The sequence below is a fragment of the Blennius ocellaris genome (assembly GCF_963422515.1).
Source record: "Blennius ocellaris genome assembly, chromosome: 24".
Lineage (NCBI taxonomy): Eukaryota > Metazoa > Chordata > Actinopteri > Blenniiformes > Blenniidae > Blennius > Blennius ocellaris.
Window position 1 is genome coordinate 14,910,450 of NC_137673.1, and position 24,685 is coordinate 14,935,134.

At 39.1% G+C, this 24,685-nt stretch overlaps 1 protein-coding gene across 1 annotated transcript in view; it reads left to right on the plus strand.

Annotated features, from left to right (window-relative positions):
- LOC308147455 (E3 ubiquitin-protein ligase Midline-1-like) overlaps positions 1 to 24,685 on the plus strand; it is a 56,034-nt gene that overhangs the window by 5,152 nt on the left and 26,197 nt on the right. Inside the window, exon 2 of the mRNA XM_080519591.1 lies at positions 11,336 to 12,135. Coding sequence (XP_080375717.1) covers positions 11,404 to 12,135 — 732 coding nt within the window. The 5' untranslated portion in view covers positions 11,336 to 11,403. The remainder of the gene's footprint in view (positions 1 to 11,335; positions 12,136 to 24,685) is intronic.

Sequence of the window (24,685 nt, forward strand, 5' to 3'; positions counted from 1 at the left end):
TCTATTATTGATTTTTGTCGACAACGTCGACGAATCGTTGCAGCCCTAGTTGAAAGGTGCTGAAGCTTGTCCCAGACAAGATTCTGGAAGATGTCAGACACAACCTGGGACAGAGCAGCACAGTCACACCGTCCGTCAGTTCATCTGAAAGGCCTGAAGACTTGATGACGATGCAAAAAACTAACAGAAGGAGACGATTGGACGTCGTCTCCGAGAACCTCCTGATGCTGGACTTGCAACTTTTACTCTTTTGTCTCAACAACATTCAGAAATAGACCCTCTAGTCCAAATCCATCTATTAAGACGGGTGACAGAGAAGCCTCTATGTTTTAAAAAACTGAAAAGTACCCAGCGACTCCAAATGTGTCTCTGTGGAAATGGGGGGAAAATGCAACTTCTTGAAAATGCTCCAACTCCGTCGAAATGGAAAGAAAACACAATTTCTTGGAAAACGCTCTGACTCCGAATAAACAGAGGGAAACGCACGCTTTTTCAAAACACTCAAACTCTGTGTAAAAAGTAGCAAAACGCAACTTTTTGAAAACACTCCAACTACTTTTAAATGGAAGTTTTTCAAATCGCAGGAAAGCAACGTTTTGAAAATGCTCCAACTCATTGAGAACTCTCGAGACTGAAAAGGCGTTCTTCCTGACACACTGATGTCCCTGCGTTACCATGGCAACGGGAAATAGTTATTTTGCACACGTGCGAGTAGTTTGACAAGAAAAACAATGGTGGTTAATGTTTACAGCGCATCCTTCTCTGCATGTATGTTTTTTTTTTTCAATTCATTTACAAAAACAACCAATAGTTCCGACTCACGCATGCTGATGACGTCGTTTTCAGCATTTCGGCCATTTTTAAGTACTTTTCTAACACAAGCGCGATAACGTGGCTTTGAACATGAAGGCAGCCTGTCAATCAAAGTTTTTCCAACATAGAGTGACTTAAAATGGTCTTCATCTGCAAATACGATTTCAAGAAATCCCCGAGTCCACGGCCACTTCCCAGCCATACGCGTCGCGTGCAGCCGCCATCAAAAATACGCTAAATTCAAGATGGCGCGGATTAGCTAACCCGACTCAGACTCCAGGCGCGAAAACCAGCGCTTTATAACAAATACCGTTTGGAGTTGTTATCGCTGGAAACCTTCACATCGCTGGTTACGTTGCCTGACAAACATCCGTCCACTGCGGTCAGACCGCGGAAACATCACGGTCATCGCGGGCCTCTCTCGATCGGCAGATGTTCAAAACGTCTGGAATATCCCCTGAAAGTCACAGACCCTCACTCTTCCTGACATCCCACCCTTCAGATTGGGTGTAAACACGAGATTGACTGGAGGTCCCGCTGCCGTCCTCGAGGGGCTCGGAGCTCGTGGATAATTGCTAGCACATTGCGGAACCATCCAGATGTTTGATGTTATGGCAGAAAAGGTGCTGGCTGGAGCGGGACACCACGGGGTTAAAGAGAGTTCATGTTTCTTTTCATGCTTTGCGTCATCTTGCTTTTAAGTTGGGGGGGGGGAAAAAAAAAACATTTCATTACCCAATCAAAGTATGCAATGATAATTCCCGCACTTCGGGGGAAAACCCCGCCCTTTAATCACTTTCATCTCCGGCGTCGCGGGGAAATCCTATAAGCGTGTATTTTGAGGGCGACGTTAAAGCATCGTGTGATCGCGGCGGGAGGCGTTTAACCGAATTTGGTTGGCGTCTGCGGAGGGAAGCGCGTGAAGGTTCAGCAGGTTTCTTTCATCCCTAATGACATTCCTGAGGTTTCCCTTTCATGTTTACTCTGCTGCGAGTGAGCACGGGACGGCATCCTCAAGTGTGTGGAATCTTTTAAAAGAGAAGTGACTTTGCCGTATCAGCGTTTTCTATGTCTGAATGGATTTTTTTTTTTTTTCAAAATACTTTTTCTTTTAGCTTGCTATGACGCTGTTAAAAGGTGTTATTGTTGAAAGGTTAAGTGAAGTTCATGTTTTCATAAAGACACGTGAACTTGTACACTCCAGTCATGTAAAAAAATTTTACTTATATTTAAAAGGGTTGTATAATATCACCGGTTCGACACTTTCACATGGTCTTATTGGTACAAAAACCACTGCGTTCAAAGTTTATTGCCCTAAATTCAGCTTTCCCTTGAGTTTTCTCCATTTGAACCTTGGATCCTAGGAGCTGCATTCAGAATCTGCTGTGTCTGTGTGAGCTGGACTGGCTCCGCCCACACATGCCCATTTTGGGCGGAGGACAAAGTACTTCCTCTCGTGGTGCCATGTGCCAGAGCAGAGCTGAATAATTGTGGGAGGAGTCAAAGGGAAAACTTTAATCGGGATTTAAGTGTCCAGTTGCATGGCAATGATCCTCAGCCCCGGAAAACCCACCTTTGTGCAAACGCTCCGACTCTGTCTCCATGGAAACGAAAGAAAACACAGAGGGTTAGCGTTAGCAATGACCACCGATAATGCTCATATGTCTAACCTGATTTTTCAGTGTTTTCTGTGGTAAACTAAATATTTTAACAGAAACTAGTAGTTATATTAGTCCACTGAGAAACTGCCATACTTTACACATTTTTAGCAACGCATACAGCGTTTAGCCATATTTTTGTGAATGCTGAAGTCAGTCATTACATCACTGATCAAAATCTTTGTCATTATTATTCTGACTTCTTTGCCGCTGCGCTATGACTCCTGCAATCTTTAACCGATTTGAACCATTCGAATATCAAAACGTGCAGCTTGGTCATGAGACGACTGCTCTGCCGTGTGAGTCTTATGCCACAATGTCCATTTCTGAATAAATCACAAAAAACCTACAAAAAAAGGTCCCATACCAAGCGGATGGGAGTGGCACCTCATCAAAGCAGGAGAAATTCTTTGATCTTAGCATCGCTGATCTCCTTCAACCTGCTATGATCTCAGCAGGAGAGCCGCATAGATCAAAGGAGGTCAGCTTGATTCAACCTTCAGCATTCACACTTGCTTTTATCTTCTGGAAATGCACACCTTTATTCAATAATCAGTTTCCATCCTGTCATTTGTATCTGTCAAAGCTAATTTTAGCAGGTTATGTACAGATTTGAAGCCAAAACAACCAAAATCCCAAGATTTTTTTTAATTGTTTTTTTCCAGCAATGGAGTTTGTTGTTAATTAAAATCTATAAAATTGACTCCAGCTGGAGGGCAAATCCAGGCTCATGGGTATCTCTTTTGGTGTTGTCCATCTAATTTCGAAAAGGAAGTCGCAGAGGGCAAAGCACTAAACTCTCCCCGGAGAATCGTTCTGCTTTTTTATTGCATCTCGAGACGATTTCTCTCTAATCTGGACTCGATGCGACTGGTGGCATCTTGTAGCGCTCCTTGCAATGTCCTGTGTCCCTGTTAGCTGTCGGAATTGTGTTTTGAGACGTCCTTTCCGTGGTGTTTTGTTGTTTGAGTTTTGCCTTCATCACCCAAATGAAGAACCCCCCCCCCCCCCCCCCAATGGAGTTCTCCTTCGACAGCACCAGACTTGCTCTAGTCTCCTTTAATCTTCATCCCCAAACATCACATCTCGTTTCACGCACTGACGCCAGATGCAATCTGGGTCACACCATCCAGACCCCCCCCCCACACACACACACACACACATATATACACAAACCCCAATCTCAAGTGTCACCCTTCATCATATTCAGTAATAACCCTGGCAGACCAGACGGTGACCAGCCAATCCCGTTAAGCGTAACTGACCGCGTCAGAACATGAAAGGCCGTGATTGGTCACAGCCACTGTGAGAGGAAGCGGATTAGGGATTAGCATGGCAGGGCTTCTAGAATCAGACAAAGACTTGGTGTGTATATGTGTGTGTGTAGCAACTGTGTTTTTTGTTGTTGTTGTTGTTAACTTGCTTAAAAAAGCCGGACAAACTGCAGCCTGGCCGTAGACAAGGAGTCAAAGCAAACAGCGGCAAGGGGGGGGGGGTGAAGAGAGATGAAAGAGATTTAGAAATCCAATTCTCCTTTGAGTTTGACGTCTAAAGCTCAAAGCCTAAAAGTGGAGTTTTGCTCTCGACCACGTTATCTCCCGCTGTCATCACCGGACGTATGGCGCCACGTGTGGCGAGCAAGGCCACGGACTGTATAGAAACCTCAGATTGACAGAAACCTCAGGCTTCTGTACAGGGCAGCCTTTGTGCAAAGAAGCGGGATCAAATCCCGACTTGTCAGAATCAATTTGCGGGTTAAAATCCAACCCCCGACCTTGACGCGACACTCGCGACCCTAAAAACCCACGTAAGGCTTCATCTGCCGTCCGCGATCTGCTGGGAAAGCAGATTACAGGGTTTTTCCCTCCTCGGAAATCCTATAAGGATCAGAGGGGGGCTTTTTTTGGGGGGGGGGGTAAATTCTTGGATGGCAGTCAACAAGGTGTCGAAGCAGAACATGTTTTAGTTCAGGGGTCACATACAGTCCAATTTCATCTTGCGTGGGCCACACCGGTGACATACTGCCATAATCACCTTTGAATTTGTTGTGGTACGAAATATAAGTGATGGAAATCTCGATAATTACTACAATCTCGACATAGTGCCAATTTTTATGATGCTTTCTGGTGCAAAATACAGTGAAATGTCCAAAAAAATATCATGAATATCACATGTACCTTCAAAAATCAAAGGTTCCTTTGATCTTTTTGTCAATTTTCCAGATTGAAGCATCTCACAGGCTGCAGTCGGACCCCATGTTTAACCCCCCCGCCCCCGCGCCCCCGCCCCTGCGTCAAAGGGTTTAAATGCTCATGAAACTGGAAGATAAACGAAGGATCTGCTCTGGCGTGTGCAAAAATGTGAATAATTTAAAGCGGAATTCGCGACAACAAAAAACCTGAATAATTGAGAAATGATTTTCCTGTTTTGTGTGGAAAGTAGCCTATTTGTTTTTTTTTGCTCTCCGTTTGCTTTTATCACGAGGAATCATTTCTTTTTATTTGTATTTGTATTTTTTTTTTTTTTTTACTTTAAGGCCTTCAAATGTGACTTTTATTCAAGCTGACAGGCAGATATCATCATGTTTTACTTCAGATGCCCTCCTTCGCTGGCTATTTTCCGCCTCTTGCCAGTTAAGGGAGAATTGGAACAGCAGCACAATCATAAAGTACCACACACACACACGCACACACGCACACACACGCACACACACACACACACACGCAGAGTGTATGCTGATTATGTGAGCCAGGTCAATGGGGATGACCTACTTCTCAGTTCTGGCTTCGTGAACTGCCACAGTCGCTCACGTCAGGCCACCAAAACAGACGCCCCTGCCCCCTACCCCCTTTATATAAATATATATATATATTTTTTTTTTTTGGGGGGGCGATTTCCTGTCATTTACCACAAGCGAGGAGACGGCGGGATCTCCTCTCGGCTCAAACTGTCGCTTTACGACGCGCCTGAATGATTAATTCTTCCCGCAAAATCTAATAAGAGTCATAAAATCCAAGTTTAAAAAAGAAAAAGAAACAACTTTTGTGATTAAAACCACGAGAGAATTACACGTCATTGTCAGCACAGCGAGCCGCTCCATATATTACGTAAACCCGCTCACATTCTTTTCCGTATTAAAAGGAAAGCGAGACTCCCTCTCGCCCCCGTTTGTACCGGCGACCGGTTTTTTTAGAAAATGGACCGAAAGAGTAGAGCCTATGAAAATTTTAGCAGCTTAAACTATGAGCGGAGGAGAAAGCTGCGACCCGGCTGCACCCAGAGTTGATGAAAGATTTAGCGGGGGGGGGGGGGGGGCGGGCGTGGAATAAACAGGAAGGACGGGCTTTATTAGTTGGCGACAGGCAGATTCACCTTCTAAGTTTGTGGAGATTCCAAAAAAAAATTTTTTTTTAATCTATAAATACTTGGTTGCCCATCCTTGCTATTGATAGAATTTTTTTTTTTTTTACGTTATATTTTCAAATATTTGTTCTGTATGGTTTGTAAAGCAGCATCATTGAATTGCTGACTAATCTTTCTCCAATTTTAGTTTCATATCTTGTTATTGGGACGATATTTTCTAGTTTGGATGATTTTAAAATGAGCAGTTTGAAGTTATTGAGATTAAATTCCTAATTTTATTTTACTTTAAAATACAAAATCAGTCATTTTTCTAAAAAAACAAACAAAAAAAAGCTATTTAATTTGTTGGATTGAAAAAATGTTAAATACATACAAGCAATCAATTAAAACATACTTAATTCAGTAATTTGTTTTTTAACAAATACTACTAATTTAGGTCACTTAAAAATCAGTCAGTCTTTATTGAAAATTACTTTTAAACTCACTCATTCTCATTAAAATCCACTAATTTAACTCAGTTTAAATTTTTTTTCGTGTTTAAATCTCGTAACGTTTTTCTATACAACTGTCCTGCTTCATTTTTTTGGAATTTATGTCTTATCTTTTATACACATTTGATCACATTTGATCCTTTTTTTCTTCATGGCGTTTGTAAAGAAGTGATTAGAATTGTGTGGGGTTAGCTTGCAGATTAGCTCGGGATGCTAATTGCAGGTTGCAGCTTTGCATTGCCCCCTACTGAGGAGTACTGGTACTGGGGGGGGGTGAAAGAAATAAACAAGTTGCTCCATCAGCTGGTGGTTCAACAGCTGTCACTCCAAGTCAATATGTTCATGCTTGAGTGTGTTTATCTCTGTCAGGTTGAACAGGATTTTTAAATTTTTTTAATCTCGTGGTGCTTTCAGGTTCCTCATTTCCCTCACTCTCCTGCCGTTTACGTGACTGGACTGACAGGATTTGCACAGAAATGTCCCCGTCATCACTCTCCTCCTCAAAATGTCTTTAAATAGCAGAAAGTTAGAAAAGAGTGGCTGGTTTATTGCCTCGTTAAATCAGCTGCGGTTGCCCGTTAAGAAAACAACGGCTCACTTCCTGCCGGCGCACAAGCGTCGCTACTTAATAAAGCCGGGCTGATCCACTTTATTAGAGCACCTGGCTTTAAAAAAAACAAAAAAAACAAGCCAGCTCCATTAGTCAAGGCATGATCAAGCTCTTTTTTTCAAGGCTGTATTAATCTATGTTTCCCCAGAGGAGGGCAGTAGAACAAGACGTAGTGCTGCAGAAGCCCTCAGCATGCTGTGAATATACATCCCCCCCCCCCCCCCCCCCCCCACCCCCCAGCTTTTCACGGTTCTGCTTAATAAAGTTAATTTTGAAAACAATTTCATATATGACAAAGCACCACCCGCTACTACCACTTCAATTAATTAATTAATTTCTTTATGTCTAATTTTTTTAATTGATTATTTATTTATACCCTCACAAAACATTTTTAAAATACAAAAATACATTTGTAAAGATTTGTATAATAATAACAAGTATTATTATTATTATGATTAATAATAATAATAATAGTATATTTAATGATTATTTCTTCAATTGTTTTTGTAATTAAAACCGTAAACATAACTAGTGACGTGACTTAATAAAGTTAATTTTGAAAACAATTTCATATATGACAAAGCACCACCCGCTACTACCACTTCAATTAATTTCTTTATGTATTTTTTTTATTATTTATTATTTATTTAAACCCTCACAACATTTTTAAAATACATGTGTAAAGATTTGTATAATAATAACAAGTATTATTATTATTATTATGATTAATAATAATAATATTAACAATAATAATAATAATATATTAATAATACTATATTTAATGATTATTTCTTCAATTGTTTTTGTAATTAAAACCTTAAACATAACAGTGACGTGACTTAATAAAGTTAATTTTGAAAACAATTTCATATATGACAAAGCACCACCCAGTACTACCACTTCAATTAATTAATTTATTTATGTATTTTTTTATTTATTATTTATTTATTCCCTCACAAAACATTTTTAAAATACAAAAATAAATTGGTAAAGATTTGTATAATAATAACAATTATTATTATTATTAATAATAATAATAATACTAATATATTAATAATAGTATATTTACTGATTATTTCTTCAATTGTTTTTGTAATTAAAACCTTAAACATAACTAGTGACGTGGCATAAATCAGACATACTGTACCTTTAAGGATTTTATTTTGTCCATAATCGCATGTTTTTGCTCCTCGGTCGGAGAAGCGAACAAATCCACCAAGTCGTGACGGATTTGTTGCACATGTGCAATCAGGCTCGCGTTGGGAAAGTGTGTCGCACTTAAAGCCGGCAGTCCGTGTGCCGTGAGGCTATTCTGGATCTGTTTGTGGATTTAAAACGAGATTACATTGCGAAAACAAACAAAAGGAAAGTGACGACTCAGCTTTTTACGGCTGCGCTGAGAGGAAACCCACCAAATGGGCCAAGAAACGGCTTCAGTGGAACGTCAACAAGTGTCAGTCACCGGGGACGGAACATCTGGCGGGGTGCATTCCAGCACATGTGGCCGACTTCTCTCACCCTCCTTCAATCGCCGCTGCGTCTTTATCTGACCTCAGAGATCACGTTGGCCCAGAATGGTGCAGCGAGGCTCGAGTGCCCAGAGTTTATCTGCAGCACCCTCCCCCCCCCCCTCCCCCCTCCTCCTCCTCCCCCCTCCTCCCCCCTGGAGGATAGAACAGGAACTCATGCATAAGGACGGCAGGGCGGATGAACGGAGGGGATGCTCGGTGCACACGAGCCTTAATCGCGGTAAACAGTGACATCTGCTGAAAAAAAAATAGAGATGAGAGTTGCACTGCCTGGGAAATAAAAAAATCAGACATTTGATTGGGGAAAACATGATTCCACAACTAATGACTTCTTAACTGCTTATCACCTCCATTTGCATCGTTATGATCGTCCCTGCTAATTCCGGGTTGTTTCATTCTAAATATGCTTTTTTTTTAACAGTTGCTGCTAATCCTTTGGAGTTGTTCTCTCTCCCCTCGAGGCTCGGTGCAGATTGAATCTAATCTTAAAAAGGTTGCTGTCTTTCTCTTTTCACTCGTTGGAAAACGTCAAAGTCCCCGACAGTTGTTTCATTAACGCCCCCCCCCCCCCCCCCCCCCCCCCGGCGATGTCGGGAGATAAACAAGGCCTCAAAGGAAACTTTCACCCGGGCTGATTGAAAGAGGCTGTTGTGAGACCAAACAATTCCAGTTTGGAAGCCGAAGCAGCCGGAAAAACATACAAAGAGGATGGGAGAGGCACCTCATCAAAGCAGGAGACAATTCTTTGATCTTAGCATCGCCGATCTCCTTCAACCTGCTATGATCTCAGCAGGAGAGCCGCATAGATCAAAGAATTTCTCCTGCTTTGATGAGGTGCCTCACCTCATCAAAGCAGGAGAAATTCTTTGATCTTAGCATCGCAGATCTCCTTCAACCTGCTATGATCTCAGCAGGAGAGCCGCATAGATCAAAGAATTTCTCCTGCTTTGATGAGGTGCCTCACCTCATCAAAGCAGGAGAAATTATTTGATCTTAGCATCGCTGATCTCCTTCAACCTGCTATGATCTCAGCAGGAGAGCCTGCATAGATCAAAGGAGATCAGCTTTACTCAACCTTCAGCAAATGCCGCAGGGTGGCGAGACGGTTCCGGAGCAAACTTTCTGACTGACGGAGTGATTTTTTTGGCCGATCAGCGATAAATGACTGGATGAATGGATTACCCACAAGCTTATTTATTGCTGTTGATTCGGCCCTGAGTCGAGAGGATCCACTGAAAAAAGTACATTTCATCAGTATCAAACTACAAAATGAGTCCTCCAGTGCCTATTTAACAGTTTGCATTCCAATCAACCTTTTTTTTTTTTTCCTTTCAGTGGAATAAAAAACAGAAGAAGAAGAAGCTCTGATTGCCAAAGTGCTTGGCAGCGTGGCGCTATAAATTAGAGCGCGCTGTAAAGAAACAAGAGGGTGTTCATTACAGTAAGTGATTAGCGCGGAGTCGCTCTGCAGTCGGAACACACTGCAGACGGACCGATGGATCGGAGAGGCCGGTTAATCCCAGATTAGCCGGGACTCAAAGCGACGGCGAGAGTCGTGAAAGGGGCCGAAGTGGGTTAGCGCAGCGTCTCGGAGGGCCGCGATTCCCGGGACGATTAAAGCGGAGCGTCACGTTTGGGTATCGAATAATAGTGTTCCGGTCTGATCGTTCCCGTTTTTTGGGTTCACGTGTATAGGGATATCAGTTGTTTTCCAGATAATTGTGGTGAACTTTCAAGGTTTCATTCTCTGGTACGCTGAGTTTGAACGCTTGCAACGCTAACGCTAACGCTAACCCTAATCCTATTAAAGCGGAGCGTCGAGTTTGGGTATCAAATAATAGTGTTCCGGTCTGATCGTTCCCGTTTTTGGGTTCACGTGTATAGGGAATCAGTTGTTTTCCAGATAATTGTGGTGAACTTTCAAGGTTTCATTCTCTGGTACGCTGAGTTTGAACGCTTGCGGCGCCAACGCTAACGCTAACGCTAACCCTAGCCCGATCAAAGCGGAGCGTCGAGTTTGGGTATCAAATAATAGTGTTCCGGTCTGATCGTTCCCGTTTTTTGGTTCACGTGTATAGGGAATCAGTTGTTTTCCAGAGAATTGTAGGTGAACTTTCAAGGTTTCATTCTCTGGTACGGTGAGTTTGAACGCTTGCGGCGCCAACGCTAACGCTAACGCTAACGCTAACGCTAACCCGATCAAAGCGGAGCGCCGAGCTTGGGTATCAAATAATAGTGTTCCGGTCTGATCGTTCCCGTTTTTGGGTTCACGTGTATAGGGAATCAGTTGTTTTCCAGATAATTGTAGGTGAACGTTCAAGGTTTCATTCTCTGGTACGCTGAGTTTGAACGCTTGCAGCGCTAACGCTAACGCTAACGCTAACCCCTTCCATCAATATGTAGGAGAATTTAAATGTTTCTGACCAAATTCAAGAGGACTGGATAGCGTGTGGGAGACATATTATGGAATCAACTCAGCAACAACTTCTATTTTATGCTTAAAAAAACCCATTGAAATGTAAAATGATCAACGGTTAAAATGAAAAGTGATGATTTTTCTCTTATTTTCTATTACTTCCACTCTTTCTATGGTGTCCAGGAGGAACTTAATGTGTTTTAAAAGGGATGGGCAGAAATAATCCTAATCATTCATTCATTCCAAAGGTGTAAATGTGAGATGTGCTGTCTGGTCTAAAGGTCCAACTCGTCGCTCTGCCAGCTTGAGATACAAGCCCTCCCCAGGAAACGGTGAGAAGTAAAGCTGTTTCACACCATTTAATCACAACTCCCTGGTTTCTCCTCCTCCACCCTCCCCCCCCCCCACCCCCACCCCCCCACCCGTCCATCTATCTCTGTCTCTGGCCCTCCCAGACAGCTGAGCAGCTCCCCTGGATTTCGCTGACTCTGCGCCCGGCCCCGCCTGGCCCCCTCTGAGCAGGATGGACACTCTGGAGTCAGAGCTCACCTGCCCAATCTGCCTGGAGCTCTTCGAGGACCCCCTGCTGCTCCCCTGCGCCCACAGCCTCTGCTTCGGCTGCGCCCACCGCATCCTGGTCTCGCACTGCACCACCAGCGAATCCGTCCAGAGCATCGGCGCCTTCCAGTGCCCCACCTGCCGCTATGTCATCTCCCTGAGCCCCGAGCGCGGACTGGAAGGACTGAAGAGGAACGTGACCCTGCAGAACATCATCGACCGAGTCCAGCGGGCGTCCTCGTCGTCCTCGTCGGCCGGGCCCCCGCCGCCGCCGCCGCCCGCCCCGCACAGCGGACCCAACTCCCCCGGGGAAGAAGGCAGCGACCGCCTGGCGCTGGTCCCCGTCAGCGCCGCCATGTCCGGCCCGGCCACGCCCCCGGAGCCGGTGCAGTGCCAGTTCTGCGAGCAGGACCCGCCGCAGGACGCCGTGAAGACGTGCGTGACGTGCGAGGTGTCGTACTGCGAGGAGTGCCTCCGGGCCACGCACCCCAACAAGAAGCCCTTCACCGGACACCGGCTCATCGAGCCCATGCCCGACTCCCACCTGCGGGGGCTGCAGTGCCTGGAGCACGACGAGGAGAAGGTCAACATGTACTGCGTGACGGACGACCAGCTCATCTGCTCGCTGTGCAAGCTGGTGGGGAGGCACCGGGACCACCAGGTGGCAGCGCTGAGCGACCGCTATGAGAAACTCAAGGTAAGCGCTGAAGGTTTGGGGTTTTTTTGGGGGGGGGGGAGATTAACCCTTCGGGGGCCTGAAAGCATTTTGTGCCGTTTTTCACCACAATTGATTTTTCCTTTATATCTCAGATATAAAATTCTTAAACCTTGCGCCTTTTTTGGTGTCATTTTGTTCAGGACAACCTCATAAATGCATTTCTGAAGTATTTTCATCACTTTGGCATACTGTATTAAAACAGTGGACCTAAAAACACCATAAAATTACAAATTCTGGTGGTAAAAACAGATTTATTGACTATAAAAGTCACAGACATGGTTAACGAATCATTTTGTTTACTTGTAAAGTAAACCTAAACTATAATGAACTAAAATGTATCAAAACAGGACTGAACAAACAGTTCTATACAGATATTTACAGTGAAATAGAAAGTGTAATGCACAATTTTCCAAAAATTGCACGATTTTCAAAAAATTGCACAATTAAAAAAAAATAATTGCACGATTTTCAAAAAGTTACACGGTTTTCAAAAAATTGCACGATTTTCAAAAAATTGGCACGATTTTCAAAATGTTTTACGATTTTCAAAAAGTTTCACAAGTTTCAAAAAGTTGAAATAGTTGAAAACGTTAAAAAAAAGTGCAAACAGTTGAAAAAGTAGAAAAAAGTAGGGAAAAGTTAACAAAAGTGGAAAAAGTTGAAAAGTTAAAAACGTTTCAAAAAGTTGAAACAGTTAAAAAAGTTGAAAAAGTGTCAAACAGTTGAAAAAGTTGAAAAAAAGTTGAAAAGGTGTCAGTTGAAAATGTTACAAGTTGAAAAAGTGTCAAAAAGTTTCACAAGTTTCAAAAAGTTGAAATAGTTGAAAACGTTAAAAAAAGTGCAAACAGTTGAAAAAGTAGAAAAAAGTAGGAAAAGTTAACAAAAGTGGAAAAAGTTGAAAAGTTAAAAACGTTTCAAAAAGTTGAAACAGTTAAAAAAGTTGAAAAAGTGTCAAACAGTTGAAAAAGTTGAAAAAAAGTTGAAAAGGTGTCAGTTGAAAATGTTACAAGTTGAAAAAGTGTCAAAAAGTTTCACAAGTTTCAAAAAGTTGAAATAGTTGAAAACGTTAAAAAAAGTGCAAACAGTTGAAAAAGTAGAAAAAAGTAGGAAAAGTTAACAAAAGTGGAAAAAGTTGAAAAGTTAAAAACGTTTCAAAAAGTTGAAACCGTTAAAAAAGTTGAAAAAGTGTCAAACAGTTGAAAAAGTTGAAAAAAAGTTGAAAAGGTGTCAGTTGAAAATGTTACAAGTTGAAAAAGTGTCAAAAAGTTTCACAAGTTTCAAAAAGTTGAAATAGTTGAAAACGTTAAAAAAGTGCAAACAGTTGAAAAAGTAGAAAAAAGTAGGAAAAGTTAACAAAAGTGGAAAAAGTTGAAAAGTTAAAAACGTTTCAAAAAGTTGAAACCGTTAAAAAAGTTGAAAAAGTGTCAAACAGTTGAAAAAGTTGAAAAAAAGTTGAAAAGGTGTCAGTTGAAAATGTTACAAGTTGAAAAAGTGTCAAAAAGTTTCACAAGTTTCAAAAAGTTGAAATAGTTGAACACGTTTAAAAAAGTGCAAACAGTTGAAAAAGTAGAAAAAAGTAGGAAAAGTTAACAAAAGTGGAAAAAGTTGAAAAGTTAAAAACGTTTCAAAAAGTTGAAACCGTTAAAAAAGTTGAAAAAGTGTCAAACAGTTGAAAAAGTTGAAAAAAAGTTGAAAAGGTGTCAGTTGAAAATGTTACAAGTTGAAAAAGTGTCAAAAAGTTTCACAAGTTTCAAAAAGTTGAAATAGTTGAACACGTTTAAAAAAGTGCAAACAGTTGAAAAAGTAGAAAAAAGTAGGAAAAGTTAACAAAAGTGGAAAAAGTTGAAAAGTTAAAAACGTTTCAAAAAGTTGAAACAGTTAAAAAAGTTGAAAAAGTGTCAAACAGTTGAAAAAGTTGAAAAAAAGTTGAAAAGGTGTCAGTTGAAAATGTTACAAGTTGAAAAAGTGTCAAAAAGTTTCACAAGTTTCAAAAAGTTGAAATAGTTGAACACGTTTAAAAAAGTGCAAACAGTTGAAAAAGTAGAAAAAAGTAGGAAAAGTTAACAAAAGTGGAAAAAGTTGAAAAGTTAAAAACGTTTCAAAAAGTTGAAACAGTTAAAAAAGTTGAAAAAGTGTCAAACAGTTGAAAAAGTTGAAAAAAGTTGAAAAGGTGTCAGTTGAAAATGTTACAAGTTGAAAAAGTGTCAAAAAGTTTCACAAGTTTCAAAAAGTTGAAATAGTTGAACACGTTTAAAAAAGTGCAAACAGTTGAAAAAGTAGAAAAAAGTAGGAAAAGTTAACAAAAGTGGAAAAAGTTGAAAAGTTAAAAACGTTTCAAAAAGTTGAAACCGTTAAAAAGGTTGAAAAAGTGTCAAACAGTTGAAAAAGTTGAAAAGGTGTCAGTTGAAAATGTTACAAGTTGAAAAAGTGTCAAAAAGTTTCACAAGTTTCAAAAAGTTGAACACCTTTAAAAAAGTGCAAACAGTTGAAAAAGTAGAAAAAAGTAGGAAAAGTTAACAAAAGTGGAGAAAGTTGAAAAGTTAAAAACGTTTCAAAAAGTTGAAACAGTTAAAAAAGTTGAAAAAGTGTCAAACAGTTGAAAAAGTTGAAAAAAAGTTGAAAAGGTGTCAGTTGAAAATGTTACAAGTTGAAAAAGTGTCAAAAAGTTGCACAAGTTTCAAAAAGTTGCACAAGTTTCAAAAAGTTGAAACAGTTGAAAAGTTGAACAAACAGTTCTGTACAGATATTTACAGTTAAATAGAAGCACTGCCTCAGGCGTTTTTGTAAAACTATTTGTAAAAAGTCACACATATTTTTCCTCATATCTTTTATTTGGGCGATCAACGTCATTTAAAAACCAGCTTGTAGTTTTATATCTGCACTTTGGACACGGATTGAAACACTGGACCAGACGACGCTGCGCCGTGACGCTACTGCCTTTTCAGACGCTCATGTGACGAGGACGCGCCGGTGCGTCCGCCGGCCCCAGAGGGTGTTAAAGCAACATTTAAATAAAAAAAGATAAGGCTTCCCAACCCCTCCTCACTTTAATTTTACACATATAATGAATTCTAAACTTTAATTTCTCTCCGCTCTGAAGTATGAAATTCCCCCATTATGCTCACCAGGTATCTAACTGGATGATCGAGATCATAGCGACTTATTATCTCCGCCGAATAATTAAGCAATTAGAACAATTACCGCGCCGCGGAGTGTATTCCGAGGTGCAGTGGATGTAGGGCGGGCCATTAGTGACGCAGGTTAACGAGCGCCGAGCGCCTGCTGGGCGGAGCCTGGGGCTAATGGAGCGTGGCGATTGGATGGGGCGCTGCTAATGGCTGCCTAGTGTGTGTGTGTGTGTGTGACTGAAGTACTTCGCAACAACAAGTGTATGAACTTAAATTAATTCCACTATCATTTACATACTTCTACATATATTGACACTCCAATCACTTATTCTCTTGCTCAATTACTCATTTAAATGTAGTTTTACTCACCGAGTTACTCCATGTTAAGTTGATTTAGTGATCTACTCACCCAATGAAGTACTTCCTCTTCTTCTTGCTTCCTCCACGGCTGTAAAACTGTAAAAAACAGACTTTTCTTTTCCTTAAAAAAAAGACAAAAGTCACCATCCGAAGGAGTTTGGAACTCGTCCCTCGAGACAGTTAAAGTATTTAGTGACATAATGCGAGAAAGTGAAACCAGCGGAATCTGCTGATTGCGTTGTTTTTTCCCTTCCCCCGGAGCATTTCTCATCCCCCCCACGAAATAAACAAGCATTAAAACTTCAGGTAGCCTATTTTATATTTATGCAGCGCTGCGATGCACGCAGGATTCAACGGACCTGAGCAGAGCAGGAAGTGGCAGGACGGCTACAGGTCAGTGCGTCGCGCCATTATGACAATATTACATGTCTGCAGTCATCCAGAGAGAGATTGTGCATCCGTCTGTTAATATTCAACTTAATAATTAGCTACAACATAAAAAACAACATATTTTAATAAACTAACAGAGCAGATTTCTACTTACAAAGCTATTTTGGATGCATTATAACATGCACGGCATAATATATTAAGCATTATTGTACTTTAATGCCTAAATAAAGGGATAATCTTCTATAACAGGGCGTCAAACAGCTGCAGGAAAAGTTTTTTAAGACATTTCATTGTATTTTGCAGGAAAGTTTCATTAAAATTGGCTTTATGTCGTCATTTTTAGTAGTAAATTGTTTGTTTTTCATGAAACTATAGACATTTTCACTGTTCAAGTTTAAATTTAAAGGATGTTGTGGGTCAGTGTATGTTTTGGTTTTTGAATTCCCTGTTCAGCAAACTTAAAAATAAAAATTTTATATAAGAATTTTATATATATGTATCTAAAAAAAAAATATATATATATATATATATATAGGGTTAGGGTCTAATTACCTACAGCAGAGAGAGATTGTGCAGGATGACGCATCCGTCTGTTAATATTCAACTTAATAATTAGCTACAACATAAAAAATTACATATTTTAATACACTAACAGCAGATTTCTACTTACAAAGCTATTTTGGATGCATTATAACATGTACGGCATAACATATTAAGCATTATTGTACTTTAACGCCTAAATAAAGGGCTAATCTTCTATAACAGGGTGTTTTTTGAGACATTTCATTGTTTTTTGCAGGAAAGTTTCATTAAAATTGGCTTTATGTCGTCATTTTTAGTAGTAAATTGTTTGTTTTTCATGAAACTATAGATATTTTCACTGTTCAAGTTCAAATGTAAAGGATGTTGTGGGTCAGTGTATGTTTTGGTTTTTGAACTCCCTGTTCAGAAAACTGAAAAATAAAAATTTTTGATTTTCATTTTAAAACATAAAAAAATTAGAGTAACACTGCCAGAATATATATATATATATATATATATATATATATATATATATATATATATATATATATATATATATGGTCTAATTAACTACAGCAGAGAGAGATTGTGCAGGATGACGCATCCGTCTGTTAATATTCAACTTAATAATTCGCAACAACATAAAAAATAACATATTTTAATAAACTAACAGCAGATTTCTACTTACAAAGCTATTTTGGATGCATTACAACATGCACGGCATAACATATTAAGCATTATTGTACTTTAACGCCTAAATAAAGGGCTAATCTTCTATAACAGGGTGTTTTTTGAGACATTTCATTGTATTTTGCAGGAAAGTTTCATTAAAATTGGCTTTATGTCGTCATTTTTAGTAGTAAATTGTTTGTTTTTCATGAAACTATAGATATTTTCACTGTTCAAGTTCAAATTTAAAGGATATTGTGGGTCAGTGTATGTTTTGGTTTTTGAATTCCCTGTTCAGCAAACTTAAAAATAAAAATTTTATATAAGAATTTTATATATATGTATCTAAAAATATATATATATATATATATATATATAGGGTTAGGGTCTAATTAACTACAGCAGAGAGAGATTGTGCAGGATGACGCATCCGTCTGTTAATATTCAACTTAATAATTAGCTACAACATAAAAAATAACATATTTTAATAAACTAACAGAGCAGATTTTTACTTACAAAGCTATTTTGGATGCATTATAACATGCACGGCATAACATATTAAGCATTATTGTACTTTAATGCCTAAATAAAGGGCTAATCTTCTATAACAGGGGTGTTTTTTTGAGACATTTCATTGTATTTTGCAGGAAAGTTTCATTAAAATGGGTTTTATGTCGTCATTTTCAGTAGTAAATTGTTTGTTTTTCATGAAACTATAGACATTTTCACTGTTCAAGTTCAAATTTAAAGGATGTTGTGGGTCAGTGTATGTTTTGGTTTCTGAATTCCCTGTTCAGAAAACTGAAAAATACAAATTTTATATAAGAATTTTATATATATATATATATATATATATATATATATATAGGGTTAGGGTCTAATTAACTACAGCAGAGAGAGATTGTGCATCCGTCTGTTAATATTCAACTTAATAATTCGCAACAACATAAAAAACAACATATTTTAATAAACTAACAGAGCAGATTTCTACTTACAAAGCTATTTTGGGTGCATTATAACATGCACGGCATAACATACTAAGCATTATTGTACTTTAACGCCTAAATAAAGGGCTAATCTTCTATAACAGGGTGTTTTTTAAGACATTTCATTGTATTTTGCAGGAAAGTTTCATTAAACTGGGCTTTATGTCGTCATTTTCAGTAGTAAATTGTTTGTTTTTCATGAAACTATAGACATTTTCACTGTTCAAGTTCAAATTTAAAGGATATTGTGGGTCAGTGTATGTTTTGGTTTTTGAACTCCCTGTTCAGAAAACGGAAAAATACTAATTTTTGATTTTCATTTTAAAACATAAAAAGATTTCAGTTTAAATTGAAGGTATTTTTCTTGATGAATGAAAAAAGTGACTTTTTGTCCCACCTTGTGTGAACAGACCCATTTGAATTTGAAAATGAAAATCAAAGAAGCACACAATATTTTTTTTTAAATATTACATTCTGGATGGAAAACTCCAACGACTAAAACATCCACTGATCATTATGCACCATTTCACTGGGTTGAATTTGGCCCCTGAACTAAACTCCACATTTTCAAGTAAAAATGAATCAATAAAGTTGTGAAACTCCAGTGAATTGTCAGTTTAATGTAGCAGTGATGTGTAATATATAACTACTTCAGTCTTAAGCTCTGAATGAGGGTTGAAGATGGCGTGAGGAACTGAGGAAGACTCTGTTCATCCCCGCATATGTGAACCACAATCAACGGCCTCAGGGTTTCATGCATGCACATTATTTGTGCAGCTCGATATTTAACCCTTCGGGGCCTGAAAGCATTTTGTGCCGTTTTTCACTACAATAGATTTTTCCTTTATATCTCAGATATAAAATCCTTAAACTTTGCGCCTTGTTTGGTGTCATTTTGTTCAGGACAACCTCATAAATGCATTTCTGAAGTATTTTCATCACTTTGGCATACTGTATTAAAACAGTGGACCTAAAAACACCATAAAATTACAAATTCGGGTGGTAAAAACAGATTTATTGACTATAAAAGTCACAGACATGGTTAACGAATCATTTTGTTTACTTGTAAAGTAAATCTAAACTATAATGAACTAAAATGTATCAAAACAGGACTGAACAAACAGTTCTATACAGATATTTACAGTGAAATAGAAACTGTAATGCACAATTTGCCAAAAATTGCACGATTTTCAAAAAATTGCACAAGTAAAAAAAAATAATTGCACGATTTTCAAAAAGTTACACGGTTTTCAAAAAATTGCACGATTTTCAAAAAATTGGCACGATTTTCAAAATGTTTTACGATTTTCAAAAAGTTTCACAAGTTTCAAAAAGTTGAAATAGTTGAAAACGTTAAAAAAAAGTGCAAACAGTTGAAAAAGTAGAAAAAAGTAGGGAAAAGTTAACAAAAGTGGAAAAAGTTGAAAAGTTAAAAACGTTTCAAAAAGTTGAAACAGTTAAAAAAGTTGAAAAAGTGTCAAACAGTTGAAAAAAAGTTGAAAAGGTGTCAGTTGAAAATGTTACAAGTTGAAAAAGTGTCAAAAAGTTTCACAAGTTTCAAAAAGTTGAAATAGTTGAACACGTTAAAAAAAGTGCAAACAGTTGAAAAAGTAGAAAAAAGTAGGAAAAGTTAACAAAAGTGGAAAAAGTTGAAAAGTTAAAAACGTTTCAAAAAGTTGAAACAGTTAAAAAAAGTTGAAAAAGTGTCAAACAGTTGAAAAAGTTGAAAAAAAGTTGAAAAAGTGTCAAAAAGTTTCACAAGTTTCAAAAAGTTGAAATAGTTGAACACGTTAAAAAAAGTGCAAACAGTTGAAAAAGTAGAAAAAAGTAGGAAAAGTTAACAAAAGTGGAAAAAGTTGAAAAGTTAAAAACGTTTCAAAAAGTTGAAACAGTTAAAAAAGTGTCAAAAAGTTGAAAAAAAGTTGAAAAGGTGTCAGTTGAAAATGTTACAAGTTGAAAAAGTGTCAAAAAGTTGCACAAGTTTCAAAAAGTTGAAACAGTTGAAAAGTTGAACAAACAGTTCTGTACAGATATTTACAGTGAAATAGAAGCACTGCCTCAGGCGTTTTTGTAAAACTATTTACAAAAGGGTCACACATATTTTTCCTCATATCTTTTATTTGGGCGATCAACGTCATTTAAAAACCAGCTTGTAGTTTTATATCTGCACTTTGGACACGGATTGAAACACTGGACCAGACGACGCTGTGCCGTGACGCTACTGCCTTTTCAGACGCTCATGTGACGAGGACGCGCCGGTGCGTCCGCCGGCCCCAGACGGTTAAAACGATGGGAACCCTGGAAATGTATTGGGAAAATGTCGGACGTGTCTGAGCATTTCCAACGCGGGGGGAGGGGGGACTTCCTGCTGTAATTCCTACTGACGGGACTCGTCAGTGGATTTCCTCTTTCTGCTGGATGGGAGTCAGAACCTCGTGAGGGGAGAGTCACAGCAGATGGGACAACAGAGCTGCTTCATTAGCGCTTAATCACGCTTTCATCTTTTACACACTTCTTTTAGCACACAAAGGAAAGTAACGTGCAGATTCCAGCTCGGGAGTCGTACGGCGTCACGCCTCGCGCCGGGGCCAGCTGGCTTGTGATTCCATTCAGGGGTTTAAGACCACGTCGCCCCAGAAGTGACCTCCGGGCAACAGACGGGTATCAACAGGAGAGGAAACGCTGTTGTTTTCATCTTTATCCTTTCTTCTGCCGTCACAATGGAAACTCTACAGAATCCGGAGCGGTGATTTCTGGATACCAGACCCCTCGGTTGATTTCTGTTTAAATCAGGCGGGAAATCACATCGTCAGTCAGCGAGTCATTAAGACATAGAGTTTTAATTAAATAAATAAATTAATAAAATAGATTGTCTTACGAATTGACAGTGTCAGTCGGTAAGACAGTCAATATATATATATATATTTGAATATTATAGTATAATATAGTCTTTGAATATTTGTACAATGTTGAGCTGTTGAGATGATGACGACTGAATTTCCCCATTTGGGATTAACAAAGTTCAAGTTTATCTTAAAATGAGACACTTCAAAAACGTATTATAAACTATAATATGGTTTATCGTAGTTTAGAAAAAGAATGGAATAGTAATTTAAAATCATGTTTTTACACATGAAGAGTGCATGTTATTAGATGTGAAGCAATAATTCTTGATGTATTAAAGCATAAAGAGCAAAATAAATGTATTATATAAATGTATTATTATGAGGATTTGAGTTTCCAGAGGTTTTAAATACATTTCACCCCGAGGATAAACCTCATTTCAAAGTAGACTAATTGATTTAACTTGACTTTTCTTTTATTATTTACAAACGTGTTTGTATAAAGCAAGGACGCAAGATCGTGACAGAAAAATTACATCTTGATTAAATAACCCAGAGGCGTTCCGGGGAAAAACAAAACAAAAACCAAAACAGATTTTTCTAAAGCATTGTTGAGAATCCGCCCAAACTGCGTGCCAGAGCAACGTGGCGGAAACAAACCCGCCGTCATGCAAGATTAATGTGCGGCGGCGGCGGCGGCACGTTTAATTTTTAATTCATGAGAACAGAAAACTTTGGGCTGAAGTTGGTGGGGCGTTGAAACACGCTGCAGTGTTTTCCGTCCCTACATATAGATATTTTTATCTTGAAACAGTCTCCATACGTCCGTACGTCCGTACGTCCGTACGTTCGAACGTTTCTACCTACATCTCGGCAACCCCTCGGCCCACAGTGACCAAACTTCACATGTGGATACATCTCAGAGGGGGAAGGGACACTATGGTGACCTTGACCTAATTTGCATATTAAGTAGGTCACAGGGTCACGGAGTGCTTAAAAACACATTTTGGGCTCTGGAGGCCTAGGTTTTTGAGCTAGGGCTCTGAAATTTTATACACACATGATACACACTCCAGGGATAACCTCCAGTACACCAAGTGACCTGACCTTGACCTTGAAGATCGGTAGGGTCTGAAGTTTGCTCGTCATGGTTGCACAATCCATGTATTTTCATATAAACATTTCTCCTCATTTCTCAGCAGCTCCTGGGCCCACAGTCACCAAACTTCACACATGGACACTCCACCTGGGGAGAAGGGGCACCATGGTGACCAGGACCTCATTTGCATATCAGGTCACAGGGTCGCTAAGTGCATAAAAACACCTTTTGGGCTCTGGAGACGTATTTTGACATAGCTTATGAAGAAGACCTTTCAGATTCTACATAATGATCTACTAGGACCCATGGAACACCCTCTAGTGTACCAAGTGTGCTGCCTTAGAGCTGGCTTTGTGAGAAAATAGAAAGCCCTCCGGCGGGGGATTAGCCCAGCAACGGCCTTCTTGTTATATATTAGGACGACATTATACGATATTTGGACGACTCGACAAGCTCCGGCCTGTTTCGGCCATATTTTCCGGGCACATTTTGCCCCAATGTGCTGGAATTGGAGATAAATCCTCCACAGGGGAAGGGTGAGAAAAAAAAAAGAAGAATATCAGATGATTGGAATAGTTCCCCCCCTTTTTTTGTGTGTGTGTCAGTGGCAGTGGTGGTGTGTGTCTGATAAGAGCCCGTGGAGGTTATTGTGGGAACACCCATCCTTTTTTTCGGAGATAAAATTACCCCCGTCACAGGAAATTGACGGAGGAGGCGGTTGGAAATAGCTTTTAAAGTCCTTGGCTGCGGGTCTGAGGAGAAAGAACCTTGAGGATAAAAGATGGGGAGTTGTTTGTGTGTGTGTGTGTGTGTGTGTGTGTGGTTTCAAATCAGAGGTTTGTTGCATTTTGTTTGTAATCTGCTCCCTTTAATCACTTTCCTTCAAGCGTTGGCTGCCGGAGCGACTCACATTGCGATGCATAGTGCAAACGTAAGCAATAAAACATGTATTTGATTCAGCGCCCGGCTGATAAGCGCGGCTGTTTGGCATCACGTCCTCCAGCTGCCTCGTTCTTCTTCCGCTTTATTTTTTCATATCATAAAATACACCTTTTCCCTTCTGTACTTGCACGGGGCCGTTCCGACGCGTTGTCGTTTTTTGTCAAATGCGACCTCGACTTTGGCGATTTATCCCGTTGGCGTATTATTAAAGAGCTTTAAAAAAAAAAGAAAGAAAGAAAAGTCTGACCACAGAAGGTGAAGCTCAAACACATTGCACATTGTGGTGCATTACGAAACACCGGATACTCTAATCATTTAAAAAATAAAACCAATTGTCATCAGCGAAGAGGTTTCCTCATATTTAGAGATAGCAGTGACGTAGCTTTATATTTATTTATTTTTTAAAGCATTTCTTCCCATTTGGAAGTGAAGATCTATAAATTACCAAACAATGTTCTCTTTTAGCTCCATTTTTGGTCTCCACCATTCCCTAGATTTTTGCTCCTGCTTAGGATTTTGAAGGTAGATTATTGAAAAACATACATTTGCAGTAAAACTACTCACTAAGTGGCTTAACGAGGTAAAACTAATAAAAAAACACCAGATATTGCTGCCTTGTTCTTCTTTTTTATTTTTTCATATCATAAAATACACTTTTTCCCTTCTGGGGCCGTTCCGATGTGGTGTCGTTTTTGTCAAATGCGACCTCGACTTTGGCGATTTGTCCTGTTGGCGTATTATTAAAGAGCAACACCAGCTTAAAAAAAAAGAAAAGAAAAGTCTGACCACAGAAGGTGAAGCTGAAACACATTGCACATTGTGGTGCATTAAGAAACACCGGATACTCTAATCATTTAAATAAGTGATATTGGTGCATCGCTAAATAAAACCAATTGTCGTCAGCGAAGAGGTTTCCTCATATTTAGAGATAGCAGTAACGTAGCTTTATATTTATTTTTTTTTAAGCATTTCTTCCCATTTGGAAGTGAAGATCTATAAATTACCAAACAATGTTCTCTTTTAGCTCCATTTTTGGTCTCCACCATTCCCTAGATTTTTGCTCCTGCTTAGGATTTTGAAGGTAGATTATTGAAAAACATACATTTGCAGTAAAACTACTCACTAAGTTGCTTAACGAGGTAAAACTAATTAAAAAAAACACTAGATGTTGCTGCCTCGTTCTTCTTTTTTATTTTTTCATATCATAAAATACACTTTTTCTCTTCTGGGGCCTTTCCGATGTGTTGTCGTTTTTGTCAAATGCGACCTCGACTTTGGCGATTTGTCCTGTTGGCGTATTATTAAAGAGCAACACCAGCTTAAAAAAAAAAGAAAAGAAAAGTCTGACCACAGAAGGTGAAGCTGAAACAGACCAAATAGTGTATTAAGAAAGTGCATTACGAAACACCGGTTACTCTAATAATTTAAATAAGTGATATTGGTGCATCGCTAAATAAAACCAATTGTCATCAGCGAAGAGGTTTCCTCATATTTAGAGATAGCAGTGACGTAGCTTTATATTTATTTGTTTTAAAAAGCATTTCTTCCCATTTGGATTTGGAGCAAGTGAAGATCTATAAATTACCAAAC